Source organism: Pipistrellus hanaki (genome assembly GCF_964339955.1).
Source record: "Pipistrellus hanaki genome assembly, chromosome: 13".
NCBI classification, from domain to species: domain Eukaryota; kingdom Metazoa; phylum Chordata; class Mammalia; order Chiroptera; family Vespertilionidae; genus Pipistrellus; species Pipistrellus hanaki.
In genome coordinates this window covers 49,064,004-49,091,271 of record NC_140515.1, presented here as the reverse complement: position 1 = coordinate 49,091,271, position 27,268 = coordinate 49,064,004, and the positions used below count along the sequence as shown (strand labels likewise).

Sequence of the window (27,268 nt, the reverse complement as noted above, 5' to 3'; positions counted from 1 at the left end):
TGGACAAATAACAAATAGTACAAATAAGAAAATTTTAGGACATAAGAGATACAAATTGAAAAAAAAAAAAAAAGTCAAGCTCTAACCAGTTTGGCTCAGTGGATAGAGCATTGACCTGTGGACGGAAGGGTCCAGGGTAAGATTCTAGTCAAGAGCATGTACCTTAGGTTGCAGGCACATCCCCAGTAGGAGGTATGCAGGAGGCAGCTGATTGATGTTTCTCTCTCATCGATGTTTCTGACTCTCTATCCCTCTCCCTTCCTCTCTGTAAAAAATCAATAACATATATTTAAAAAAAAAAAAGTCAAGAAGAAACTTACATTTCCAGCTGTGTTCATGACGGACTTGATCTCCCTTTTGCACGCTTTCAGAGACTTCATTTGGATATAAGCTCTTACTTTATACTGTCAGAGGAAAAATGCTAGCATGTAAGAACTATGGTACATTTACATAGTGAGGCAGTTCTGCTTTCTCGTTAAGGAAATGAAACCCAATCTGTTTACAACATGGGTATGCCAGCAAAAGCAAGTTAAAAATTATCTTAAAATAATCTATTTTTACTGTATTCATGGAATACACTCTAAAAAACTAGAAATACAGTAGAATAAAATTTATACTTAAGTTCCAAACAAAAATCCTACTGAATCTTATCTGCACATGGCTAATTAACAATGAATTTTTAAATGAATGTGATCTCATCATCTAATACACTCCCAGACCATTTTTCCTCTCAATTTTCTATAGAGTAAATAAAAGAAATGATATGGCATTATCATCTTAAGCAAAGTATACTTAGAAGTATTAAATGGCTTCTAAACTACAATACCTCAAAGATAAATAAACATACATGTCTTAAATGATTTACTGCTTTCAATGGCCCATCACATTCTTCATTATTCATAACCACAAGTAAATACATATGATGTATAACCTCTCTTAGGTTACTTTACCTGATGTATCTTTGATTTTGCAGCTTCTATTAGAGCTCCACTTTCACCTTTATGGTTAGAACCGTCTTTGTTGGTGCTATTACCAGTCTAGAGGGTGATGAACAAAGTTAATCAAAATGAAATATTTCTGACCACAGATTCCAAGTGAGCAACTCTCAATCACCTAGAGAATGTTTCAAATTTCAGAACTCCAGGTCCCAGTCCCCCAGACTGAGGTTTACTACTGTGAAGTGAGTGACATGAAACTACCTCCGAGAAGCTCACTGTGGAGCACAATGGTAGACTAGGTTTAAAACACATAGGTCTTACTTGGGCAAAACTCAGGTTAGCTTTCTACAACCCAGACACGATCACATAATTCCCTTCTTAAAAAAATCCGAAACCGGTTTGGCTCAGTGGTAGAGCGTCGGTCTGCGGACTGAAAGGTCCCAGGTTCGATTCCGGTCAAGGGCATGTACATTGGTTACGAGCACATCCCCGGTAGGGGGTGTGCAAGAGGCAGCTGGTTGATGTTTCTAGCTCTCTATCCCTCTCTCCTCCTCTCTGTAAAAAATCAATAAAATATATTAAAAAAACAAAACAAAAACATTCTCTGTCAACCTTTTACCTTAAATTCCTAGTTAAGTATTCAGAATCCTTCACAGTATGACCCATATTCGAGTGGCCAATGTCCCCTGCTGCTGATCTCCATTACATTTCTCAGGCACTAACTACTTCCCATTTCAGATGACTAGAACTCCTCCAACACACCTTCTCACACCTTTTGTGCTGTTTTTTCTTTCTGCCTGAATGGTTATCTGGCTTCATCCTTCCTTTTCTGATTTGTCAAACTATTACATCTTCAAAGACCCACATCAAATATCCAAACTTCTCTGAAACACTCCCCAACCTCTATCCTCCCAGTCCCTGAGCAGATTTGCTCAATATTTTTCTCCCACAGATTTGAGTTCCTTGAAAATCAAGAATTGCATGGTTTTCATTATTGTCACCTTAGTACCAAGCAGAGCACAGAAGCATCTCCTGAACTGAATTATTTTTCATCAACTATTACAAGTATTGCAAATGGAGCCGGGACCGGTTTGGCTCAATGGATAGAGCGTCGGCTTGGGGACTGAAGGGTCCCGGGTTCGATTCCGGTCAAGGGCATGTACCTTGGTTGCGGGCATATCCCCAGTAGGGGGTGTGCAAGAGGCAGCTGATTGATGAATCTCTCTCATCGATGTTTCTAACTCTCTATCTCTCTCCCTCCTCTCTGTACAAAATCAATAAAATATATTAAAAAAAAACACAAAACAAAACAAAAAAGCAAGTATTGCAAATGGAAATAGTTTACTACAGTTTATGAATAATGCTAGGATTATTTAACTGAACTCTTATACATACATGTTTAAGACCTACTCTCTGAGCAACTTTCATATATGAAATACAGTGGTATTAACTAGTCATCATGCTATACAGTGAAATAATATTTCAGTAAAACTATTAAAATAATAATTATAGATGTTCATTATTTAAATTTTAGTCTGATCACTTTAGGACACTCACCTCGTTCTTTCCGTTTTTGTTATTGTTACCCTGTGAAATCATCTTTTCTAGGACAGCAAGAAGATGCAAAGCTTTCTCAGCTTGGTAAGTTAATATATACAGGTCTACAAGTAGAAAACATACTGCTTGGGCAAATTTTTCTTCTGGGGGAGAGGGGCAGGAAAATAAAACAAAAAGAAAAATTACAATCCAAAGTGAAGCAAACATCTCAGACCTCCCAACCCTCCATGCTCTAAAGAGCAAAGCCTAAGTCTTAAATGAATTTCATCACCTAGATCCGTGGTCAGCAAACTGCGGCTCGAGAGCCACATGAATCGTTGTCCTGTTGATATTTGGCGCTGTTGACTAATGAGTTTGCCGACCACTGGCCTAGTGCCATGATGGAAACAACTTGCAATGCCAACAATGGTGTTCCATTAGGCATCTCATGGCCCCTTGTTTCATTCCAATTGGCATTTCCCCCCACCTCTCATTTCAGGAAGTCTAGTGACTGAACATCCTTTGGCAAAATACCTACCAAACACCAGCAAATGAAATGAGGCTTTTACTTTATGTGGAAGGGTATCTCAATTCCAGTTACTGCTTGGCTACTTATGAGTTATGTGGCCTTTACACATCATTGAACTAATTTTTAGACTCAGCTGGCTGACCTGCAGAATGGGGAGAACACTTTATCTGCCTGAAGACAGGGGTGGGCCAGGGGACCAGGTGATCTCCTGAAGTTCCTTCTAACTCTAAAAAGATCTCTGACTCTGGAAAATGTATCTCCTTTCAAGGTACAGAGATGGGAAAAAGGAACAATTTGATTCCAGACACAAAAGAACCAAGGTGTGGATTAGAGTATATCAGAAAATTGCAACAGCCAAGAGGAAGATATAAAGACAAGAACATCAAAGGAAGAACCCAAGGAAGGAAGCATGATATAACACTATTTCCTTTCCTTTCAAAGAGAAGAGGAAAAATAAGGGTGAAAAGAAGGCTGCTATAATCAAGAACAGAAAATTTCAGAAGTCTTTAAAGGCCTCCTAGCAAGTCTTCCTGATTCCCTTCTTGCTCTTCTACAGTAGCCAGAGTGGTTTCCATTTAAAACTAAAATCAGCCGAGACCGGTTTGGCTCAATGGATAGAGCGTCGGCTTGGGGACTGAAGGGTCCCGGGTTCGATTCCGGTCAAGGACATGTACCTTGGTTGAGGGCATATCCCCAGTAGGGGGGTGTGCAAGAGGCAGCTGATCGATGACTCTCTCATCGATGTTTCTAGCTTTCTATCTCTCTCCCTTCCTCTCTGTACAAAATCAATAAAATATACTTAAAAATAAAAAATAAAAAAATAAAACTAAAATCAGTGCAGCTAATATGCAAAGGTGGCATCTCCAAGGGCTTCCCTCCAACTTAAACAGAAGTCCCGACCTAGGTTACAATAATTTACCTGTTCTGTCCCTGGCTACTTCTGAGTTCATTTCCTACCATTTTCCCCACCTAGCCCCAGTCACAGTGGCATTCCAGCTGTTCATCTCGAAAAACAATATCCCCAGGCAAGCTCTATTCTGTATCCAATTTTAGCTTTTCTTCATAGCATTTAGCTGTCTCACAATATATGTCTTGTGCAGCGCTCTCTCCCATTAAAATGGAAGCTTAGTAAGGGTAAAGACATTTTCTCTTTCATTCACTGCATCAATCTTTAGGTCCCCGTGTCTGACCCATAGTATATGCTCAATAAATAGATGTTAACTGAGGAATCCAAGTAGTGAAATTAAAAAAAAATAATAATTTTCAAAGAAGAAAAATACATTTGAGTACTAATTGGTTGCTAAATTCTCTTTATAGCAGCACAATCTACAATAGCCAGAATTTGGAAACAGCCTAAGTGTCCGTCAGTAGATGATTGGATCCAAAAACTATGGTACATCTACACAATGGAATACTATGCTGCCATAAAAAAGAAGGAATTCTCATCATTTGCAGCAACCTGGATGGAATTGGAGAACATCATGCTGAGTGAAATAAGCCAATCAATGAAAGAGAAACACCACATGACCTCACTCATTTGTGGATAATAAAGAACATTATAAACTGATGAACCAAAAGATAGATATAGAGACAGTATATCAACAAGTAGACTGTCAAATTACAGCGGAGAGGGGAGGAAGATCTGGGGGAGATAATAGATCAACCGAAGGACTTTTATACATGCATATAAGTACAACCAATGGACACAAAACTCTGGGGAGGGAGGGGATGTGTGGGAGGGAGGGAGGGGGGCAAAAAAAAAAAATCAATAAAATATATTAAAAAATAATAAAATAAAATAAATTCTCCTCAACACTAGCAGATTAATGGGATTTTAAGAACGGTTCTGTAAATTCTAAAAACCAGCATTGGGGTGGGGGATGGGGGGGGGAGGCAAAACCAGACCCATGCCATCCTTGAAGTATAATCCTGACTTCTAGCTTTTCAGGAAAAAAGGACTGGTCACCCGTTACATAATGCTTCACCACTGAGGCCTCTCGGGGGCAGTCTGTCCAGCCACTACACCCTCAGGATTGGGGGAGAGACGAGAAGCTCCTTGAAAATGCTCCCCTGAGCCACAGTCAACAGCTGTTCAACCAGCTGTCAGCCAAAGGGGGCTCTGAAACTCTCCTCGAAGCATCACGGGGGAGCCATCACACTCAACCACGTGTTCTGAGGGGACCACATCAGCAATCAGGTGTTTATAAAGCAGGAATCTGCAGGGGTGTTTTGAATTTAATAGAAAGTAACCATGGAGAAAAAAAAAGACAAAAATGTGAATCACAATGGAAATGTGCTTGTGGGTGGACACCAATAGCCCTCTCTAACAACCATTTCCTGGGTCCAGCTTTGCTGCTTTATCTGCTCCCTCTTTTTCCCTTCGCCCTTACCTTTGTTCCTACTCTCTCGAGGCCAGTAATTGCAAGCTAGTTAAGATAACAAAAAAGCTAACACAGTTCTCTACTATCTACTCTACTTCAGTTAGGCAGTGGACAAAATAAATGACTCCCAAGTCCCCTGACATTACAAAACACATCTTCCTTAATGCACCACTTAGGTAAGAAAGGGTCAGGTCCACAACCAAAGGAAACCCCCTCAAACAAGCAATTCTTTCATATTAGAAACAGCAATTCTAACAGTCATCTTAAAAAATATATAAAAAAAAAAAAAAAAAAAAAATTGGGTTGGGAGAGTGCTAAAAGAAAACCTGGATTCATCTGAAAGTGATAGAATGTTTATCTTTTCCAACCATTAAGAAAACCGGATACAGCTTTTTTTCTTTGTCACTGACATGCAATTCTCCGATTTAGGTTATCTGGGTGCAAACACCAGAGACCTTTGCAAGTATGAGAAGATATGGAAATTACCGACTTGAAAGATAACATACCAAAAGGTTCTATAAACTGATAAAGTTTTTCACCAACTGATATGGCTTCTGTATACTGCCGCAAATGATAAAGAATGACTGCTTGATTGTAGTACAACATGCTGTTTTCAACATCATCTAATCCATCCATTTCTTCAACAGCTGAGTGGACCTATAAAACAACCCACAGGGATTATGCTCTAACAACAGTAAGAAAATAAAGCACAAAAGTGAAAAAAAATCTACATGAATGAATAATCAGAAACAGAGGCCAATGCTTTTTACTTTTGAATGTTTCCACATTTTCAACAGGATCTCTAGATATCAATTACTCTCACACTAAAAAGTATTTCATTCATAATAAAATTCTGTATGGTAAACTGTTTTGATGGGACTTATTTAGTACCTAGCACAAGGCAAGGTGATTCTACTCCTTGCCCCTGCGGAGATATATCTCTAATGTTGAACTGCCAGCATGGTTACTGGGTTGGATTTCCACCTTGTAGACTCCTGGGGAGTGGGCCAAACTCAAAATGGCCTTTCCCAGGAGCATGTATGCAGTATGTACACAGAAACTTGGTTCCATTTTGTAAAAACAGAAGTAAAATTTTAAAATGAACAAACAATAGCTAACTACTTAACTACGTGCCAGGCCTGCTACATGGAACCTTTTTTACAGAGAAGACCTCATTTAATCCTCACCGTACCTCGAGAGCATAGATAATATTGCCATTTCTATCTTATAAATAAGGAAACCAGCACAAAAAGCTTAATGATCTTACCCAAGGCCATAAAGTTAGTAAGTATATTTTCTGATTTTCCTATGATGTTCAGGTTTTGTTCCCTCAATAAAAAGGATAAATTTTTTTTTGAAACAATGAACAAAACACACTTTGTCACATATGGTAGTGAAAACAGATTTCCAAGGGCTTTATTAAAACCCTAATGTCAATATCTGTTACCAAAAGAAAAAAATTACACCACTTTGCATTTTCAAGCTAGACTCTGTCTACCCAAAGCACATTCAAATTTGGTATATTAATCTATTTTATTCAAGTAAGAAAACCCAATAGAAAACAAAATCATATTGTGTAACTTTCATTTCTTGGAATAATAATTTCATACAAGTAAAATTAATACCAATGAATGTTTCAGATATGTTAGAAATTGTGCTATGAATATCAGACAATAAGTCACATTAATTTTCCTTAACTATTTTTATCCTAAAATGTAGAGAGCATCATAGCTAAATTCATTTGTGTACATTACCTGATTCTTCAGCTGGTTAAGTGTTTGTCTCAAACTATCTGTTGTTGTTTGGTTACTTTTAAAAAACTCAGCTACTGCTGTATTTAAAATTATTTTATAATCATCTTTGTTTATATCTTGTAGGCAGGCAAGGTGTTGAAGACAGGCATCGTAATTTCCAGCCTAAAACAAAAATGAAAACATACATTCACAAAATTACATACCAGCTTTAAGACCTATATGATCTTTTCCAAATATATTCCACTCATCTTTATTTTAAAACTCTTTAAAAAGATATAATTCCCCAAAATATACTAGTTAAAATCATTAGATAAAACAATGTTTATGTCAATTAAGAAACTGTTTGGATCAGTAGATAGAGCATCAGTCTGCAGACCAAAGTGTCCCGGATTTGATTCTGGTCAAGGGCAGGCTTGGTTGCAGGCTCCTCCTCGGCCGGGCCCTGTCTGGGACTTGTGCAGGAGGCAACCAATTGATGTGTTTCTCTCACATTGATGCTTCTCTCTATCTATTCCTCTCTCTTCCACTCTCCCTAAAAATCAATGGAAACATAGCCTTGGGTGAGGATTGATAAAAAAAAAACAAAAAAACCCCACAAACTGTGATATGTCAATCATATATCAGTAAAATTGAAAAAAAAAAGAATGGTGGCTGCATATTTCCTAAGAATCAAACTCTAACACTGATAAACGTGCAGCATTTCTATAAGACATATACATATATATATATAAACTATAGCTATACATATTATAAACACACACACACAGGCGCGCGCGACTGTCCGACTGGTAGCTATGACGTGCAATGACCACAGGGGGCAGATGCTCAATGCAGGAGCTGCCAAGCTACAGTGACTTGGCTGACACACCTGGAACCAGAGATGAGAGAGCTCAATTCTGGGGTGTGTCACCTGAGAATTGCCCTCTCGTAATCCAGGACCCCTTGAGGGATGTCATAGAGCTGGTTTCAGCCCAATCCCTGCAGGCCAGGCTGAGGGACCCCCACCGATGCATGACAGGCCTCTAGTATAACATATATATTAGCATGTATTGGTACATATTGCTAGCAGGGTATAATAGCCAAAGCTAGCCAAGAAAGGTAATGCGATTACTCCACATTTTAATTCCTCTGAATACTGAAGTCTAAAGTTCTTCTGCTTACATGTATGCAACTTGATAATCAAATGTAAGATTTTTTTTCTTCTTCATATTGTTTAAAAATGTTAGTGTTTTGACAAACTTTTGGAGTTCCATTTTAAGGCACATTCAAGAAAAAAATTGAAGAGACTACTGAAATGAAAAGGCTGACCCACATACTTACAAGTATAAATTTAAAAGACTTAAAAACAATAATGTGAGAGTTAAAATGTATTTATGAAAGCACAAAACTTGAGAATGGCTCAAATTATTCCTGTTCCTTTTACCATAGTTAAACTCTAAAATGCTTTTATTTTAAAACTAAACCTACTCTCTAAACTTAACTCTTTAATTAGCGCGTGCACATACACATACACACACACACACACACACACACACACACACACACACACAATGTATAAATTTAAAAATTCAGCCGAAACCGGTTTGGCTCAGTGGGTAGAGCGTCAGTCTGCGGACTGAAAGGTCCCAGGTTCTATTCCGGTCAGGGGCATGTACCTTGGTTGCGGGCACATCCCCAGTAGGAGGTGTGCAGGAGGCAGCTGATTGATGTCTCTCTCTCTCATCGATGTTTCTAACTCTCTATCCTTCTCCCTTCCTCTCTGTGAAAAATCAATAAAATATATTTTTTTTAAAATTAAAAATTCAATGTGACACGATTCATACTTGAGAGATCCTAAAATGGAGCTGGTTAGGGAAACATTTCTTACCGTGAAAGCTTGGAAAGCACTGGTGGACAGCTCCTTCTCTTGATCAGTGATCCCAGAGGACTGACCTGTCCCTTCATGCTTCTCGGCTCCCTGATCTGCAAATACAGTTTTACACTTCTTTAGAAATAACAGTTTTGCAGTGATGTGACCCCAGTTTTCTTCTTAATAGTCTTCCTAATGAAGTTGCCAAAGTTACGAGCTCTCTCAACCACAATACTAATTAGTGTTGAGTAAGAAGCCACTCCTCTAAAAGTTTATTGAAGAAAAAGTTTCCTTTAGCCATGGCCAAATTCAATGAAAGCCCACCATTATTTACGTAAGGACTAGAAGCCTGGTACTTGACATTCGTGCACTGGGTTTGGGTCGCTCAGTCCAGCCTGTGCCCTCTTGAAGTCCAGGACTCCTTGGGGGATGTCTGACTGCCAGCGTACGCCCACTGCCTGAAAGTCAGACATCCCCCAAGTGGTCCTTAGCGCTGCTGTGGAGACGGGAGAGGCTCCTCTTACTGCTGCTGCGCTCACCAGCCATGAGCCCGGCTTCTGGCTGAGCAGCACTCCCCCTGTGGGAACACACTGACCACCAGGGGGCAGTGCCTGTGTTGAGCGCCTGCCCTCTGGTGGTCAGTGAGCGTCATAGCTACTGGTTGTTTTGCTATTCAGTCTACTTGCATATTAGGGTTTTGTTATATAGGATAACAGCTCTGCCCAACAGGACATTAGGGCTTAGAATGTTTGCTCTTTTATTTTATTTTTTAAAAAAATACTTTTTATTGATTTTTACAGAAAGGAAGGGAGAGGGATAGAGAATTAGAAACATCAATGAGAGAAACATTGATCAGCTGCCTCCTGCACAACCCCCACTGGGGATCAAGCTGCAACCAAGGTACATACTCCTGACCAGAATCGAACCCAGGCCCCTTCAAACCATGGGCCAATGCTCTATCCACTGAGCCAATTGGTCAAGGCTGTTGTGCTCTTTTAAAGATATTAGTTCTATTCCTCTAGCAATATACCAAAAGCAGGTCCTAGAGACCCAAGGAGATTATAAATACACTAGAGGCCCAGGGCACAAAATTTGTGCACAGGTAGGATCCCTATTGGCTGTTGGCTGTGGCCTTTCTTCCCCTGGCTGCCTGCCGCCGCTGCTGGGCCACTGATGGCCAGGGTCTTCCTTCCTATAGTTGGCTGGCTGGCCCAGCCCCTGGTCAAACAGACAATTTGCATATTAGGCTTTTATTATATAGGATGTACAATGCCTTCAAGAAATTCATAATTCAGTTGGAATATAATAATAACATTTAACATCGAGAAATCTACATTGATAACTCAGAGGTTAATTTCTAGGCAAAGAATTCTTTCATACACTTGAAATCCAAAAGTCATGACTAACACATTTGAAAAGCTTCCTTAACATGAGTTAAGTGTCCATATACATTCAAGATTAATGATGTCTGCTCCACAATTCTTAAAAAAATATATCTTATTGATTTTTTACAGAGAGAAAGAGAGAGGGATAGAGAGCTAGAAACATTGATGAGAGAATCATCGATCAGCTACCTCTTGCACATCCCTCACTGGGGATGTGCCTGCAACCAAGGCACATGCCCTTGACCAGAATTGAACCTGGACCTTTCAGTCTGCAGGCTGATGCTCTATCCACTGCTGCTCCACAATTTATTATTTAAAAAAACTGACTGGGTAGCTCAACTGGTTAGAACATCGTCCTGATACGCGAAGGGTATGGGTTCAATCCCTGGTCGGGGCACATACAAGAATCAATCAATGAGTGTATAAATAAGTGCCCAAATTAGTGTTTCTCTCTTTCTCTTCCTCTCTTTCTCTAGTCAATAATAATAATAAAAAGAAAAAAAGTGATACTTCTGTTACTTAAAGTTAATAGATAAATTTGCATTTCGTTTCACCATTAGCATACAGATAAACAGAAGAAAGTAAAAGGGGGATAAGTGGTGATAGAAGGAGTCTTTATTTGAGTTGGTAAATGTACAATACAATATACAGATGATGTATTTAGAACTGTATACCTGTATAATTTTATTAACCAATGTCACCCCAATAAATTCAATAAAAAATTAAATCTGTAAAAAAGAATTGAGTCCTAATAGGGAGGAAGAAGAACTAGTAGTTTAATGGAGAAAGTTTACCAGTTTAGAATAAGGACAGTGTTAAAACAGCTTTTCCTTTAGAAAGCCAACATGCTTGACTGTAAGACTACTGTACATCTGTTTTACAAAACTTTCAGGTGCACAGGAACAGTAAGAACCAATTACTTTAAAATGTGAAAAATGGGACACAGAATTTCAGGACCCCAGAAAGCAAAGTATGAGTTTAGAGTGAAGCAGAACTCTCAACTCCGTGTATATTTATTATCTATCTATCTAACAATCTATCGAAAAGGCTAAGTGTCTGTCCTTCCCTCTGACCAGTAGCTATGATGCACATTGACCACCAGGGAGCACTCAATGCACACACTGGACATTTAAAAATAAATGGCACCACGGACCTGGAGCCCACAAACCAACACTCGGCTTCCCCCAAGTGGGACAGAGGCCCTGCCACCCCCCCACCCCCCAGCGAGACACCCCAACAAATTGCTGCCAAAGCTACCAAGACCCCATGGCGCAAAATGTGGCCCAAAGCCAAGCCCAGCCTGGAAATGGTCACTGTGAGCACCAGGAAATGACATCATGTAGCAACTAGCCTCCTTGGAGTTTCTTTAGCCGAGGAACCCAACTTGCTTTATAGCCAGGTGCAAACATTTTACAGTTCAACCAAATATCTGTGGAGCACTTTCCCATGCCTCATCTTATTTGATCCTCACAGAAGTCCTGGAGTAGGTAGATAGGAGACTCAGTAGAATTCTATTTTCTTTTCATTAGCAAGACAATGGAGATTTAGAAAATTTAGAAACTTGACCCGACTGAAAAGAAGAAATGGTGGAACTTGAAAATTACTTCAGGTTTTCTCACTGCACAGAATATAGTCAAACACTGCTACAGTTAAATATTTTACCCTTTTTTCTCCCTGCATGATCTACAATAATAATCTGTTCTGTGTTGATATTTACTGCTGTGTTGCTGACAATTACCTGAAAGAGAAGTTGGGGTGCTTCACTGGGCTGGAAAAAGTTTAGCTAAATCAGAAAGCAGGTCTAATTAAGCAAGTTTATATCTATCTATCTATCTATCTATCTATCTATCTATCTATTTACCTACCTACCTACCTACCTACCTATCTATCTCCTATCTAATAAGAGTAATATGCAGCTTGACCATCACTCCAACACACAAAACGGCTGCCCCATGTGGACAAAGATCCTGCCCCCATGTGGACACAAAATGGCCACTACAAGATGGCCAGCAGGGGAGGGCGTGAGAGGGACCAGGCCTGCAGGGGAGGGCAGTTGTGGGTGATCAGGCAAGCAGGGGAGGGCAGTTAGGGGTGACCAGACCGGCAGGGGAGGGAAGTTGGTGGCGACTGGGCCTGCAGGGGAGGGCAGTTAGAGGTGACCAGGCCTGCAGGAGAATGCAGTTAGGGATGACCAGGCCTGAAAGGGAGGGTAGTTAGGGGCAGACAGGCTGGCAGGGGAGCAGTTAGGCATCAATCAGGCTGGCAGCAGAGTGGTTAAGGAGTGATCAGGCTGACAGGCAGAAGTGGTTAGGGGCAATCAGGAAGGCAGGCAGGGGAGCAGTTGGGAGCCAGCAGTCCTGGATTGTGAGAGGGATGTCCAATTGCCTGTTTGGTGGGATTGGGCCTAAACGGGCAGTTGGACATCCCTCCAGGGCCCCAGATTGGAGAGGGTGCAGGCTGGGCTGAGGGACACCCCCCACCCCCGTGCATGAATTTCGTGCACCGGGCCTCTAGTGTGTGTGTGTGTGTGTGTGTGTGTGTGTGTGTGTGTATAAAAGGCGAAGTTGACTCACACATGTGCAATACATATAAAGCTCTCACTAGCACCAATCACACACACGTGTTTCGATATATTATTTTTGATCGTGAGTTTGGTTAACACTTCTGTTATAGAGAAAGGGTGAATGGCGATATTAAAATATTTCTTCTATAATTAATTTCCTTTCAATGTGTACAAATCCGTGCACCAGGACACTAGTCAAATTATAACAACCAACACAAATACTTAAAAAAAAGTTTGGAAACCTAAACTGTTTTAAAAATACATCTTTCCTCATCATTAGAAAGTAAACTAAATTTAAGACAAATGACAAAAATTCTTGATCTGCCATCAAGTTATCTCCATAGCTTCTTCTAAAATACTTGCATCCTCTCTGGACTAGATGACATTCTTTAATGGGACTTCTGGGCTCAACTGTCAAAGAGTGATGTGAGAACACAGGGCAGAGGGAAATACACACAACTCACCAAGGCATGGAGGAATTTAAGCTTCTACCTACTTTCCATCAAAGGCAGACTGGCCTAGGTGGCCAGTGCTGCTGCTATCATTATCCTCTAGGAGCTGTACAAGTCTCCAGAAAACTTTCCAGGAAAGAAGAGAAGCCAACTTTAAGACAAATAAATAAATAAGCTAGACTCGAAGGCTGACAATAGACTCCGAAATTCTCATTTCTACAGACATTTCAAGGACTGAGCTCAATAACAGCCTTTTATATGTTACTAACCAACCATCATTTTACCTACATTCTTTTACATTAAGATATACTTCAACGGGATGACTATTTTTATTTTCCTTATTCTCTCTCTCCACTTTTTCAAGTTTTCTGCAAGAAGTGGGTATTGTTTGTATACCCGTTTTTAAAATGTTCTTAAAATATTCATTTTTTGGTAACTGATTTCTTACCCGTAAGAGTCTGCACATAATCCCACAATGTGTCTTTATTTGTCCAAAAGTAGTCTCCGTTGCCAATTGAGACGGTATATGACCGTTCATCCATAAGCTTGACCTTCCTTCTACTGTGGCCTAATGCACATGGCTGACCTTCCAGGCGTACCGAGCTCGTTGGCACACAAACCTTGACATTCTTTAAGCCAAAGGGCTTCATTTTGAACCAAACAATTGCCTTTAGGTTTGAACTAAGTACAAAAGAAACACACTGCTTTTTCAAAACTGAAAAGTCAGTTAACTGAAAGCATAGACACATTCCATTAAAAGAATGCTAATTCAAATATGATTGGAGGAAGATCTTCCATACAAGCTGGCTACACGTTTCAAATTTTAACTCCATTGACGTTCAAGGAAAAAATTTTGTTCCAAAGAAAAAAGGGATTGCTGAGGCCGAAGGAGATCTGCCACACTCACAAACTAGTGTTGATGCCTCTGTGAAGGAAAATTTTAAATAAGAAAGACATTTTATTTTATTTTTACAGAGAGGAAGAGACAGAGATAGAGAGTTAGAAACATCGATCAGCTGCCTCCTGCACACTTCCTACTAAGGATGCGCCCGCATCCAAGGTACATGCCCTGGACTGGAATCAAACCTGAGACCTTTCAGTCTGAAGGCCAATGCTCTATCCACTGAGCCAAACCAGTTAGGGTAAGAAAAGACATTTTAAACAAAAATAATTCAGGTTCACCAAAGTCACCATCTAGCTAAGGCTCACCCGCCTCACTTGTGGTTGTCTATCACTTGAACAAGTACAGCCGACTTATAATGTTGATTTCTATACAACTCGGAGAAATAACACGTGACCAGTAGTGCTATAGACTTCAGCACCCTGCCCAGCACTGCAGATATAAACAGAATATCAAGAATCAAGAATATGGCAGCATGCCTTAGGGAAGACAGGCAAAGCAGAACACAACCACTGCCAATGGATATTTTTACTTTCATATTAGTTTTATGCACAGAAAAAAGATTTCCTCTAGTTTTCAATCCCAAGACCGATGCTCTAACCACTTAGATACAGCTGTCAGGGCTCTTTTTAAAAAAAATTGAGATTGACATACAAACATTATATTACTTTCAGATATATAACACAATGTTTTTGTGTATATCCCATAGATTTCTTCTAATTGCAAATAGATGTTCCTGTCACCATTTTAACAAATTTATCAAATTTAGCATTTAATAGTGAACAAACTGACAATATGTACTTTATAAAAAGTATATAGCTTCACTTACAGAGTATCTTTCAAATATATTAACCCCAAATCTAATTAAGCCTGTTAAAATAACTTTTAGTTTACAGAAAATACACAATAAGGAACTAAAGGATGCCAGAAAGAAACAATCAGAAAATCCAGAATGCAGGATGTTCTACAAGGCAACCAACTTAAGTCTCTTAAAATCACTGTCATGAAGAAAAAAAAAAGAGGAATTAAGAGACGTACCATATATGAATCTTAACTAGTTCTTAATTTGAAAGGCACAGTTTAAAGTTTTATGGAATAATTTTGGTTCAACTGGGATAATCTGACATATTCAAATATTAATTTTCTGACGTATAATGGTATTATGGTTATTTAGGTAAATGTCCTTATTTTATGAAATGCATGGTGAAACATTTAGAGACGAAGTGGCATGATGTCTGTAACTTTTTCAGAAATGACTCTATAGCTAGTGATAAAGGAAATAAATACAGCAAAATGTAACAATTGATGAACTAGGTGGTGGTTATATGGGTATTTATTTTATTTTTTCAATATTCTGGATTTTGTAATAAAAAGTTAAAAAATACCAAATGAGCACAGATTTTTGTAAGTATGTATGGTGACAAATGTTAACTAGACATACTGTGGTGATCATTTTGCAGTATGTACAAACATCAAATCATTACGTTGTACACCTGAAACTAACCTATCAATTATATCTCAGTTAAAAAAACAAAAGAAAATTCTAACCTATACTAAATGCTTACTGCATTTTTCAAGGAAAAGAGAACATCTAACTCTAAAGTTGTGTGACTCTATCAGGGATTTTTTTTTTCCAAGTCAGTATGAACTTGGGTAGGCACAGAAAAAGTCTGGAAGAACACACAAACTCATATTGTCAAATTGGTTATGTGGAGATAGAGGAAATATTCCTCTATATTTCTCTCTCTCTCTCTCTCTCTCTCTCTCTATATATATATATATATATATATATATAGAGAGAGAGAGAGAGAGAGAGGTAAATATATATATAATATATATATATTATCGATTTCAGAGAGGAAGAGAGAGGGGAAAAAGAGATAGGAACATCAAGGATGAGAGAGAATCATTGATCAGCTGCCCCCTGCATGCCATCCTGGGGATGTAGCCCACAACCCAGGCATATGCCCTTGACCAGAATTGGACCTGGGACCCTTCAGTCCACAGGCTGACTGACGCTCTGTCCACTGAGCCAAACTGGCTAGGGCTGGACTTCATACTTTTTTTTTACCTTATACACTTACTAATAAAAAGTTTTGGGTGTTTTAAGTAAAATAAAATAAAAAAAATACCTTTGGCTTAAAGTTTTATTTTTATTTTTAGTCAGTCTGGCTCACAATTTCAAAAACCCCCTTTAAGTATTCATCTCCTGGCTTCGTATTATTCACCCGGTCCTGTCTTTCCCTTGTTCATGTCATCATCAACTTTCCCCATTAAGCCGACTACTGCCATCCTCATAGTCCAAATTCTCAGATAAATTCTAATCTAGGATTTTGTTTTCTAACTCCAGCCACATTCTCCTACCAAAAGTTAAAAATGACATTGGTTTTAGCCTTTGCTGGTGTCGCTCAGTGGTTGAGCGTCGACCTGTAAACTAGTAGGTCATGGTTCGATTCCCAGTCAAAGCACATGACCATTGATCCCATCGAGGTTGCAAGCCCAATCCCCAGTAGGGGGTGGATAGGAGACAATCCATAGTTGTTTCTCTCTATCTCTCAAATTAAAAAAAAAAAAAAAAAAAAAAAAAATTAAAAATGATATTGGTTGTATACCGCCTTTACATATTATATAGGGACACAAACCTTCCACTGCCCTCAATCTCTGGTTTTGGTTGACGCCCCATCTATCCTCGGACATGCCTCCCATTACAATTTGGCTGAAATATAACACAGGGTGTGAGACTGCTGGCTGATCAGTCACTGAGAGGCCGCTCAACCTAGAACGACAGGTAAATTTGTTCCCAGGGGGTGAGTCTTGACCAACTGGAGACAGCCACTGCTTTAGGTGCTGGTGAGCGAGCACAGCTAACACAGACAAACCTCTCTTCTCCAGGGTTCTTTGAACACAATTCCCCATTTGTTCCTCCCTCCCCCTGGATCATTCTTTCCCCTTCTGGCTGGCTCTTCATCTTCAGGGTCTCTGTTCAAATGTGATCTCTAAGGGAGCCCTTCCTGCTCTAACCAATCTATTCAAAGTACAGTCTTGCTCTCAGGGATCCGCCATCCTCTTACTCATTTTTCTTTTCTTCACAATATTTACCACAACTTAAAGCCGTAATTACTTACTTTGTTTAAATGTATATGTATATGTCTTTCTTACTACCTTATAAGCTCCATGAGAACAAAGACTTTGCAGGCCACTGGTGAGCATTAACTGAATAACATCATGTTAACTGGTCTCGGATAGTCTCTGGCCAGCCTTGGAATCTACCCTATACCATAGCCAGTGTCATCTGGTCACTTAGCTTCTTAAATCTCTCTAGATCCTATGGGCTTCTTTTCTTACCAGAGATGAAGAGCGTATCAACTGGATTTCTGAATGACGAGCGTGTTCACCAGACAGAGAGAGAAAGCAGGGCGATACCACTCAGCTCAGAAGAACACAAGGCTTTCCAAGAGAGTAATTTCAGATGTGAAGAGCTAGCTTTGTCGATATAAAAACATCCACTAAAAATAGTTTGTGAAGAGACTTACAAATGACATTACTAGTGAGGTTTTGATGCACACAAAAATGGTACTGTCTTAGAAAGTTTATAGGTAGAGAAGTGGTATAATCCAATTAGTGTTTTAGAAATAAAATGAAAAGGCAGCCCTGGCCGGTGTTGTTCAGTGGTTAGAGCAGCGGCTCCAGTATGGAAGGGTCTTGGGTTTGATTCCCAGTCAAGGGCATGCAATTGGTTTTGGGTTTGCTCCTTGCTCCCAGACAGGGTACATGCAGGAGGCAACGATGTATCTCTCTCACATTGAAGTTTTTCTCTTTCTCTCTGCCTCCCTCTACTCCCTTCCACTCTCTCTGAAAAGAAATGTTGAGGATTGACTACAACAACAACAAAAAATTTTAATGAAAAGATGGCAGTGAGAAGAACAGACTAGATAGGAAGAAACAAACATCAGTCAAGAGGTTTCTTAATGTGAAACAGATCACATAAAGAGATAAAGGCGAGAATCTCAGAAGCTGAAACGGGGATGGAGAGGAGATACAGAGATATTCAAGCGAGCCACACTAAACACTCATTTACTTAATATAAATCCAACCTCATTATGAAGGTAGGAAGTTTCCTACATCATGGTTTACAGACTTAAACCAATCAAAGCAACAACCCCGTAATCATTTAGAAATGTATCCCTTTTAAAAAAATATATATATATATTTTTATTGCTTTCAGAGAGAAAGGGAGAGGGAGAGATAGAAACATCATTGAGAGTCATTGATCAGCTGCCTCCAGCACACTCCCCCTCCCAGGGACCTAGCCCACAACCCAGGCATGTGCCCTTGACTGGAATTGAACCTGGGACCCTTCAGTCCACTGGCCAACACTCTATCCACTGAGCCAAACCGACTAGGGCAGGAACTTATTCTTCAACTATACATATTATATATAAAAAGCCAAGGGCCATCATGACCAAAACAACCGGATGGACAACCGAACACAGGCTGCGTGGGGTGACAAGGCTGGCAGGGGGGTTAGTAAGGGACGATCAAATGACTGAATAAGCAGGCTGTGTGTGGCGACCAGGTCGGCGGGGGACATGGGGAGTGGGGGGAAGTAGTTGGGGGTGACCAGGCAGGTGGCCCGGGGTTGGAGGGGCAGTTGGGGGCAACCAGGCCAGTGGGAGGGGGGTGGCAGTTAGGGGCGACCAGGCTGGCAGAGTGGGGCAGTTGGGGGCCACCAAACCAGCAGGGGGGGCAGTTAAGGGTGATCACACAGGCAGACAGGTGAGCAGTTAGGAGCCAGTGGTCCCGGGCTGTGAGAGGGATCCCAGATTGGAGAGTGTGCAGGCTGGGCTGAGGGGATTACCCCTCCCCTCACAGATTTCGTGCACTGGGCCTCTAGTACATATTACATAGCTCTTCACAGACGGGAGTGCCATTATAACTGGTCTGTCTTTAGCAGACTAAATAACAGGTTCTCCTCAAAAGCAGGGAGTATGCCATATGCACTTCTTCAATATCTAAGGCAGCACCTGGCACTCATGAAAGAATGAATGAACAAGGAGAAGAATGCTTTATGACTGAGATTGGACTTGAAAACTAGATGAGCTTTAGGCCTAACACGGTCATTCCAGGAAGTGGTATGGTATGGGTTATTAGGTATGGTAAACCTGGGAAACAGAGACACTGTCCCAAGAAGGCAGAGGTTGGGCCCCTTGGTCCAGCCTTGGACAGGTCATGGTATTCCCTGTCTGAAACGTTCTCCCCACCCACACATCCCTATTTCCTATGGCTCACTCCTTCATTTCATTCAGCTGTCGGCTCAACTATCACCTCATCAGACGCTTTCCCTGACCAGTGTACTTAAAACTCGATAGTACACTCTATTATCCTCCCTTTCTAAACCTTTTCTCTGTTGTTATTCTTTTTAGTAGCTTACAGAAGAGATCCTCTAACAGTCTGAGAATGGACTCACTTTTTTCAAATCAAGTCAGTTGTTAAGATCAGGACCTACTAAAACTTACAGCACATTGAGATTTTCTTTTCCTTTCAAACTTAATTTCAAGGTGAAGTCTAAGTGCTGACCACTTCTAACTCCTCTCACTTAAGTTCCATCCAACAAAACCTGGATGCCACAGAGGTCATTAAGTTCTTACTGGAAACATAGGCCGCCATACCGTCTCAGAGGTAGGCAGGGAAGAATTTTATACTCCCTAATGGAGAAGACTCTAGGAATGGGGCAGTAATTCAACAAAATGGAGATTAAAGTAATGACAAAAAACTAGGTTCTAAATGCAAGATGTTAGCACAGGCCAGAGTGGCACACTATAATTTCAAGTGTACTTAGGTAAGAGCCTTATACACAGTTAATTACCCAGGGCCAGAGGCAGGCTGATGCGGCCAAAAGAACGCCCAGGTGAGTCTTAGCTGAGCCAGGGGGTCACTGAGGCAGCTGTGTGTTCCGGGACGCATGTTCTCTGCTCTGCCTCCACACTGGGAAGTCGAAAAGTATATGAAACAGCTATACAGATGTGTGCTTTTTTTAGCCAGAGGTATTCTGGAGGAGCGGGGGGTAGAGTGGGGCGCAAAGGCAGTCAGTAGTGACTTCAAGCTGCACTTGGGCGAAAAAAACTATTGGACCTGGAGCCCAAAGACTGACGTGAGCGAGGGCGGAGGGAGGGGAGCGGGGAGAGAAATGCACGCCCCTATTGAAGTCGCCCTTGAGTTCTCACCCCCTCTTCCCCACTCGGGGGCCCCGTGGCCTCAGCGCGCAAAGTCTGCACCCCCCTTTCTCCTCTCCCCCCCCACCCCCTGCGTGTCCCGCCGTCTCAGCGCGCGGGGCGCGGGCGCCTCACCTGCAGGCTTGTCTGCAGCCATCTTCCCGCCGCCGCGGCTCGGGGTCTTCCCTGCAGGTGGCGTGGCCTCGGCTCCAGCTGCCCGCCGGCCGCCAATCCTGGAACTCTGAGGAGGGCGACTCGGTGCCCACCTCGGCTCTGGGCGCCCGAGTTCCGGCCTGGACGGGAGGGCAGACCGCGGGCTGAGGAAGTGACGAAGGCTGCTAGTTCGCGTCGTCTAGCAACAGCAGCGGCATCTCCGCCCCGGCGGCTACACTGCATCCTGCCATGTACGGCCTCCGCCAGGCGGAGTCCCGGCCACACGCTACTTCCGGGGGCGGGGGCGGCGTGGGAACCGCGGTGGCCCCGCCCCGCGCCGGCGCCCCGCCTCCGGCGGCGTCTGTGCGCGCGCACGCATGCGCGCCTCGGAGCGCGGCGGGGGAGGCTGGACGGGGTCTGCGCGCGACTGGCTTCCTTTGGCTCATCCTGGTTAAAACACGTAAGGGTCAGAGCTCTTGTCCTTCGTTTTACATAAAAATCACCATTAACCGTACCTGACTTTTATGTGCTAATAAGCATTGAACCCTGCACTTGACCTTACATGCTCATGGATGTCCCACGTCTTCTGTAAAAAAAGCACTTATTGGGGTTTCCGTGTGAACAAAACATTTGATTTTAGAAACGTTTTAGGCTTACAGAAAAGTTGCAAAGATGGCACACAGAATTCCTGTATAACGCCTCACCTAGAGTGCCCTGTGGTGGACATCTTAATTATTAAGTTACTATGGTACATCCATCACACCCAAGAAAACACTTTGATTGGTACATTACTATTAACTAAATCCAACACTTTTTTTTAGGCCTTGCCATTTTTTCCTTTTCTGTTCCAGGAATGGGATACCTACCACATTACATTTATTTGTCATGTCTTCTTAGGCTATTCTTTTTTTTTTTTTTTTAATATTTTATCTCAATTTTTTAATTGAGGTGTAATTGACATACAACATTATAGTTCCAGGAGTACATAATGCTTTGATATTTGTATTTACTGCAAAATGATCACTACAATAAGTCCAGTTAACATCTGTCACCATACATAGTTGTAAATATTTTTTTTCTTGTAATGAGAAAAAATTTTTTTAAAATATATTTTTACTGATTTCAGAGAGGAAGGGAGAGGGAGAGACACATCAATGATGAGAATCATTCATCAGCTGCCTCCTGCATGCCCCACACTGGAGATTGAGCTCCCAACTTGGGCATATTCCCTGACCAGGAATTGAACCGTGACTTTCTGGTTCATAGATTGATACTCAATCACTGAACCATGCCAGCTAGGCTAGAAAACGTTTTAATAGGAGAATGTTTTCTGTTGTTGTTAATCCTCATACAGGGATCCCCCCGCCCCATTGATTTTTAGAGAGAGTGGAAGGGAGGGGGAGAGAGAGAGAAACATTGATTGGTTTCCTCCCACAGGCATGTGCCCTTGATCAGAAGTGAACCCCGTGATCCTTCAATGGGTAGGCCAGCACTCTATCCACTGAACCAAAATGGCTAGGGCTTAAAATGAGAACTTTTAGCAACTTTTTCTCTTAGCAACTTTCAAATACGCAATAGAGTATTATTAACTATAGTCACCATGCTGTACATCACATCCCATGACTTATTTATTAACTGAAAGTTTATACCTTTTGGTCTCCTTCACCCAACTTTGCTCCCTCATCTCCCACCCCTACTTCTGGCAACCACTAACCTGTTCTCTGTATTTATGAGCTCTTTTTAAAAAATTATTTTTTTAAAGATTCCACATGTAAGTGAGACCATATAGTATGTCTTTCTCTGCCTGACATATTTCACTTAGCATAGTACCCTCAAGGTCTGTCCATGTTGTCACAAAGACATCACCTGTGTCCCCCGTCCCCTTCCTGCTCCGGATATGGTCAGGCGAGGGCATGATGCTCAGAGCGTGGGCCCACCAAGGGAAGGCAAAAAGAATTCCAGGGGTGTCAAACCGCAACCTGACATTGTTAAGTCACTGATCCAACAATGGAACCCCAGGCCTACAGATTTCTCATCAGGGAGATAATTAATGCCTATATTATTTACGACTTCAGGCCCACTGGCAGTAGTGCAGTATCGCTTTACATGGTGTGCCGCTGTTGTCACAAGAAACCCATTCTGCAGGTTTTCATTCTGGCACTTTCTAGATCTTACCAGAAGATGTCCCAAAGGCAGGTTTTTAGATGAAGTTCGAAAATATAGAGGGAATGACAAGTACACCACCACCACGACCATCTGACAGTGATTGTGAAATGCTATGGGTTGTGAGAAGCCTTGCCGATTTCGGAGATGAAAGAAAGATTGTGTTTTAAAATCAGTGAAATGTGGTGAATCTTTCTTAGAAGCATCTCACCAAAATTTCCCCTCAGTTCTCATTGTGGAATTAGTTGCCTGCCCACCACTGGAAAGTTACTGGCAAAAACAATAAAGTCATTTCCAATTTTCATTTTATAAACATGGCTGCAGAGCTGATTCTTGAACATGAGCACAGTTAAACAAGTTTCTTTATATATATATATATATATATATATATATATATATATATATATATATATATTATTGATTTTTAACAGAGAAGAAGGTAGAGGGATAGACAGTTAGAAACATCAATGAGAGAGAAATATTGATCAGCTGTCTCCTACACACCCCCTATTGGGGATGTGCCTGTAACCAAGGTACATGCCCTTGACTGGAATCAAACCTGGGACCTTTCAGACTGCAGGCTGACGCTCTATCCACTGAGCCAAACCGGTTTTGGCTAAAAGAGTTTCTTTAGAATAATATTGTACCCATATTTTTGAGGGTGAATTTAATTATGAAACTTTCCAAAATACTCAAAAGTAAAAAGCATAACAAACTCCATGTGTCCACTCTCTTGTTTCATTTTACCATCTACTAGTACTTCTTTCATTTATCCTTTTCTCCTTGTTATGTTTTGCTGTTGAAGTGTTTTAAAGCAAATCCCAGACATCATGTAATTTATCTCTAAACACTTCAGTATGCAACTCAAGAAGAAAAATCCAAATATTTTCTTGCTTAACCACAATGCCATGATGACATCTAACAAAATTAAAAATATTTCTTTTAATATGCAATTACCAAGCCATACTCAAATTTCCTCTATTGTATGAATTTTTTTTTTTGTAATTTCTGTTATCATTTCAATTGTTATGTCTCTTGTATTTCTTATAAGTCTTTTAACTCTTACATTTTCTAATTTGGACACCTTTGCATTTGTTAACTGGAATCAGGGCTGAGTGCCTTCTTACATTTTATACTTTAGGCACCCACTCACCTTTACCTTACTCCCAGCCCGAGGCAGAATTCTTCTGTACTGAAGATCTTTCCCTTTTCCACAGAGATATTTGGGTACACTGAAATTCAGTTTACACCAGAAAGGCAGGATGAATGCTTAGTTCCTTCCCTATGATTATCAATTTTCAGAGGAATGAGTTTGATGTTCCAGAAACCTGCAGGATTATTTCCTTTCTGAAAAATTATCTGAATTCATGGCTTTTTATATATTCAACTAGAGGCCTGATGCACGAATTTGTGCACCAATAGGGTACCTCGGCCTAGCCTGTGGGATTAGGCCTAAAGCGGCTCTCTGATATCCTCCAAGGGGTCCTGGATTGTGAGAGGGTGTAGGCCAGGCCCAGGGACCCACAGGTGCTTGATCGGGGTGGGGAGGGGTGTGGGAGGTTGGCTAGCAGGGAAGGGAGCTTGGGAGGGCTCCAGGGTGTGTCTGGCTTGTCTTGCTCAGTTCTGATCAGCAGGACCCCAGCAGCAAGCTAATCTACTGGTTGCTGCGTCTGCCCCCTGGTGGCTAGTACACATCATAGCAACTGGTCAGCCAGTTAACTGTCTGCCCCCTGGTGGTCCGTGCACATCATAGAGAGCGTTTAAGTGGCCTTAGAATATCATTAGCATATTATGCTTTGATTCTTTGAATAGCCTACTGGTCACCCAGACACTTAGCATATTAGGCTTTTATTATATAGGATGTTTAAGCCAATTGCAGTTCTTCATCTTTTTGAAATTAAAATTATTCCATTTATGTCTTTGGGAGCACACGATCCTAATGATTGTTATTATAATTTTACCATGCTGTTAAATCCCTTAATTTAGCTGTTGTTGTTGATGTGTTTTAGATATATTCTCATGTTCACCAGTTTCTTTGTTCATCCTCCCTTCTTTTTTTAAAAAAATAGCTATATTGGGATATAATTAATGTACCATACAATTCACCCATTTAAAGTGTACAATTTGGTGAGTTTTAGTATATTCACAAAATTATGTAACCATCACCACTAACTCCAGAACATTTTCATCACACCTAATAGAAACCCTGTACCCATTAGCAATCATTTCCCATTCCTCCTAACCCCCAGCCCCTGGCAATCACTAATCTGCTTTCTGTCTCAAAGTGACCATTTGAGGATCTGTTTATTCTGGATATCTTATATAAAGAGAATCATCATAAAATGTGTACCTTATGTGATTGGCTGTTTTTCACTTAGCATAACATCTTCAAGGTTCATCCATGTTGTAGCATGTCATAGATGTCTTTCAGACTGTTCATTGCAAACATATCTATAATAATAAAAGTGTAATATGCAGATTCGGGGAGAATCCAAGATGGCTGCTCGGGTAGGCACCTAGCCGCAGCCGCACGCAACAATTTCAATAAAATACAACTAAAATATAAAATGGACATTACCCAGAACTACAGGAAAGTCAACTGACTGGAAATTCTACAACGAGAAGCAAGGAGAAAACCAGAAGGAAGCGCGGAGGAGCTGTAAAAGCCCAAGGTACGGAGACACGCGGCGCGCGCGTGGAGAGGACGGAGCCGGAGAGGAGGGAGGCCGAGTGCCTGGCTGGCGTTCCCTAGCGGGAAGGAGATAAACACTCGGACTGTGCTGGGCCCCCAACTGCTCTGAACCCCCGTTCTAGGCCAGACCCCGGGGACCCAGGCTCATCCAGAGGGAGCTGGGCTGTAAGGCGGTACTCGGGGAAGCAGCGAAAGGAGGTCCCAGAGGCGCGCACACAGCGCGCAGAGAAGGGCCGGCCGGCTGTGCCGTAGGACTGCCCTGGCGGGAAGGAGACAGGCTCCAGACTGCTCTGAACGCCACCTCCAACTCCACTTCCAACTGAACTGAACCCCAGTTTCGGGCCCATTGCGGGAGAGCTTACACTGTTTGGTAGCAGGCGAAAATCGAGGGCACCTTTCTCTCAGAGGCGCTTGCAACAAGTACTGAAGGACCCTGAGTCTCAGGAGTCGCATAGGGCGGGGCTGACGGAAGCCAAGGCTGTAGGCTCCACCCTGAAACTCCGCCCCCATCAGGAAAGCTGCCTGCGAAAATGCCTAAACCAAATAGATCACAAACGAAAGAAATGGAGGACAAAAAGCGACTGGATATAGAGTTCAAAACCACACTTATAGGGTTTTTCAAGAGACTCCTAGAAAAGGCCGATAAAATAAATGAGACCTATGAGGATATGAAAAGGGATCAACAAGAAATGCTAAGGGATCAACAAGAAATAAAGAATACATTGTCTGAAATAAAAAATATTCTACAGAGTCCTAAAAACAGAATAGAAGATCGCAAGAATCAAGTCAAAGATTTGGAACATAAAGAGCCAGAAGACACTCCTCTGCAGAAGCTAGAAGGCAAGAGAATCCAGAAAATTGAAGATAATGTAAGAAACCTCTGGGACAACTTCAAACGATCCAACATCAGAATCATGGGGGTCCCAGAAGATGAGAGAGAGCAAGATATCGAAAACATACTGAAAGAAATAGTGACAGAAAACTTCCCCCACCTGGGGAAAGAATTGGACTTACAAGTCCAGGAAGCACACAGAACTCCAAATAAGAGGAATCCAAAGAGGACCACACCAAGACAAATCATAATTAAGATTCCAAGAGCAAAGGACAAAGAGAGAATATTAAAAGCAGCAAGAGCTAAGCAGGTGGTTACCTATAAAGGAGCACCTATACGACTGTCAGCTGATTTCTCAACAGAAACCATGCAGGCCAGACGGGAATGGCAAGAAATATTCAAGGTGATGAATAGCAAGAACCTTCAGCCAAAAATACTCTACCCAGCAAAGCTATCACTCAGAATCGAAGGTCAGATAAAGAGCTTCACTAATAAAAAAAAGCTAAAGGAGTTCATCACCACCAAACCAGAATTATATGAATTGCTGAAGGGGGTTCTTTCAGAAGAGAAAGTAAATAAAGATAAAAATTATGAACAACAAATACGTAACTATCAACAAATGAATCTAAAAACCAAGGAAATTAAAAAAAAAAATCTGATGAACAATATTAACTGTTGAATATAATAGAATCAGAGGTATGGAAGGGGAGTGAACTGATGATTCTTGGGGAAAAGGGAAGAGGGGAATGTGGGAAGAGACTGAACATAAACTGTGCACCTATGGATGAGGACAATGGGGAGTGGGGAAAGGGCAGAGGGTGGGGTGGGAAGGGGGGGGGAAAGGAACACTTGTAATAATATGAACAATAAAAATTTATTTAAAAAAAAAAAAAAAGTGTAATATGCAAATTGACCAAATGGCTGAACA

At 41.3% G+C, this 27,268-nt stretch overlaps 1 protein-coding gene across 3 annotated transcripts in view; it reads right to left on the bottom strand.

Moving 5' to 3' along the window:
• Positions 1 to 20,924, bottom strand: part of CNOT10 (CCR4-NOT transcription complex subunit 10) — a 48,762-nt gene extending 27,838 nt beyond the window's left edge. The window contains exons 1-7 of one of the 3 annotated variants that reach the window (XM_084902207.1): positions 20,636 to 20,924; positions 9,006 to 9,100; positions 7,139 to 7,300; positions 5,891 to 6,041; positions 2,496 to 2,638; positions 951 to 1,037; positions 321 to 404 (exon numbers count right to left, since the gene is read on the bottom strand). In XM_084902207.1, coding sequence (XP_084758333.1) covers positions 321 to 404; positions 951 to 1,037; positions 2,496 to 2,638; positions 5,891 to 6,041; positions 7,139 to 7,300; positions 9,006 to 9,100; positions 20,636 to 20,657 — 744 coding nt within the window. In that variant the 5' untranslated portion in view covers positions 20,658 to 20,924. The remainder of the gene's footprint in view (positions 1 to 320; positions 405 to 950; positions 1,038 to 2,495; positions 2,639 to 5,890; positions 6,042 to 7,138; positions 7,301 to 9,005; positions 9,101 to 20,635) is intronic. The other 2 variants (XM_084902209.1, XM_084902208.1) reach the window with 2 other exon arrangements.
• Between the last annotated feature and the right edge of the window lie 6,344 nt (positions 20,925 to 27,268).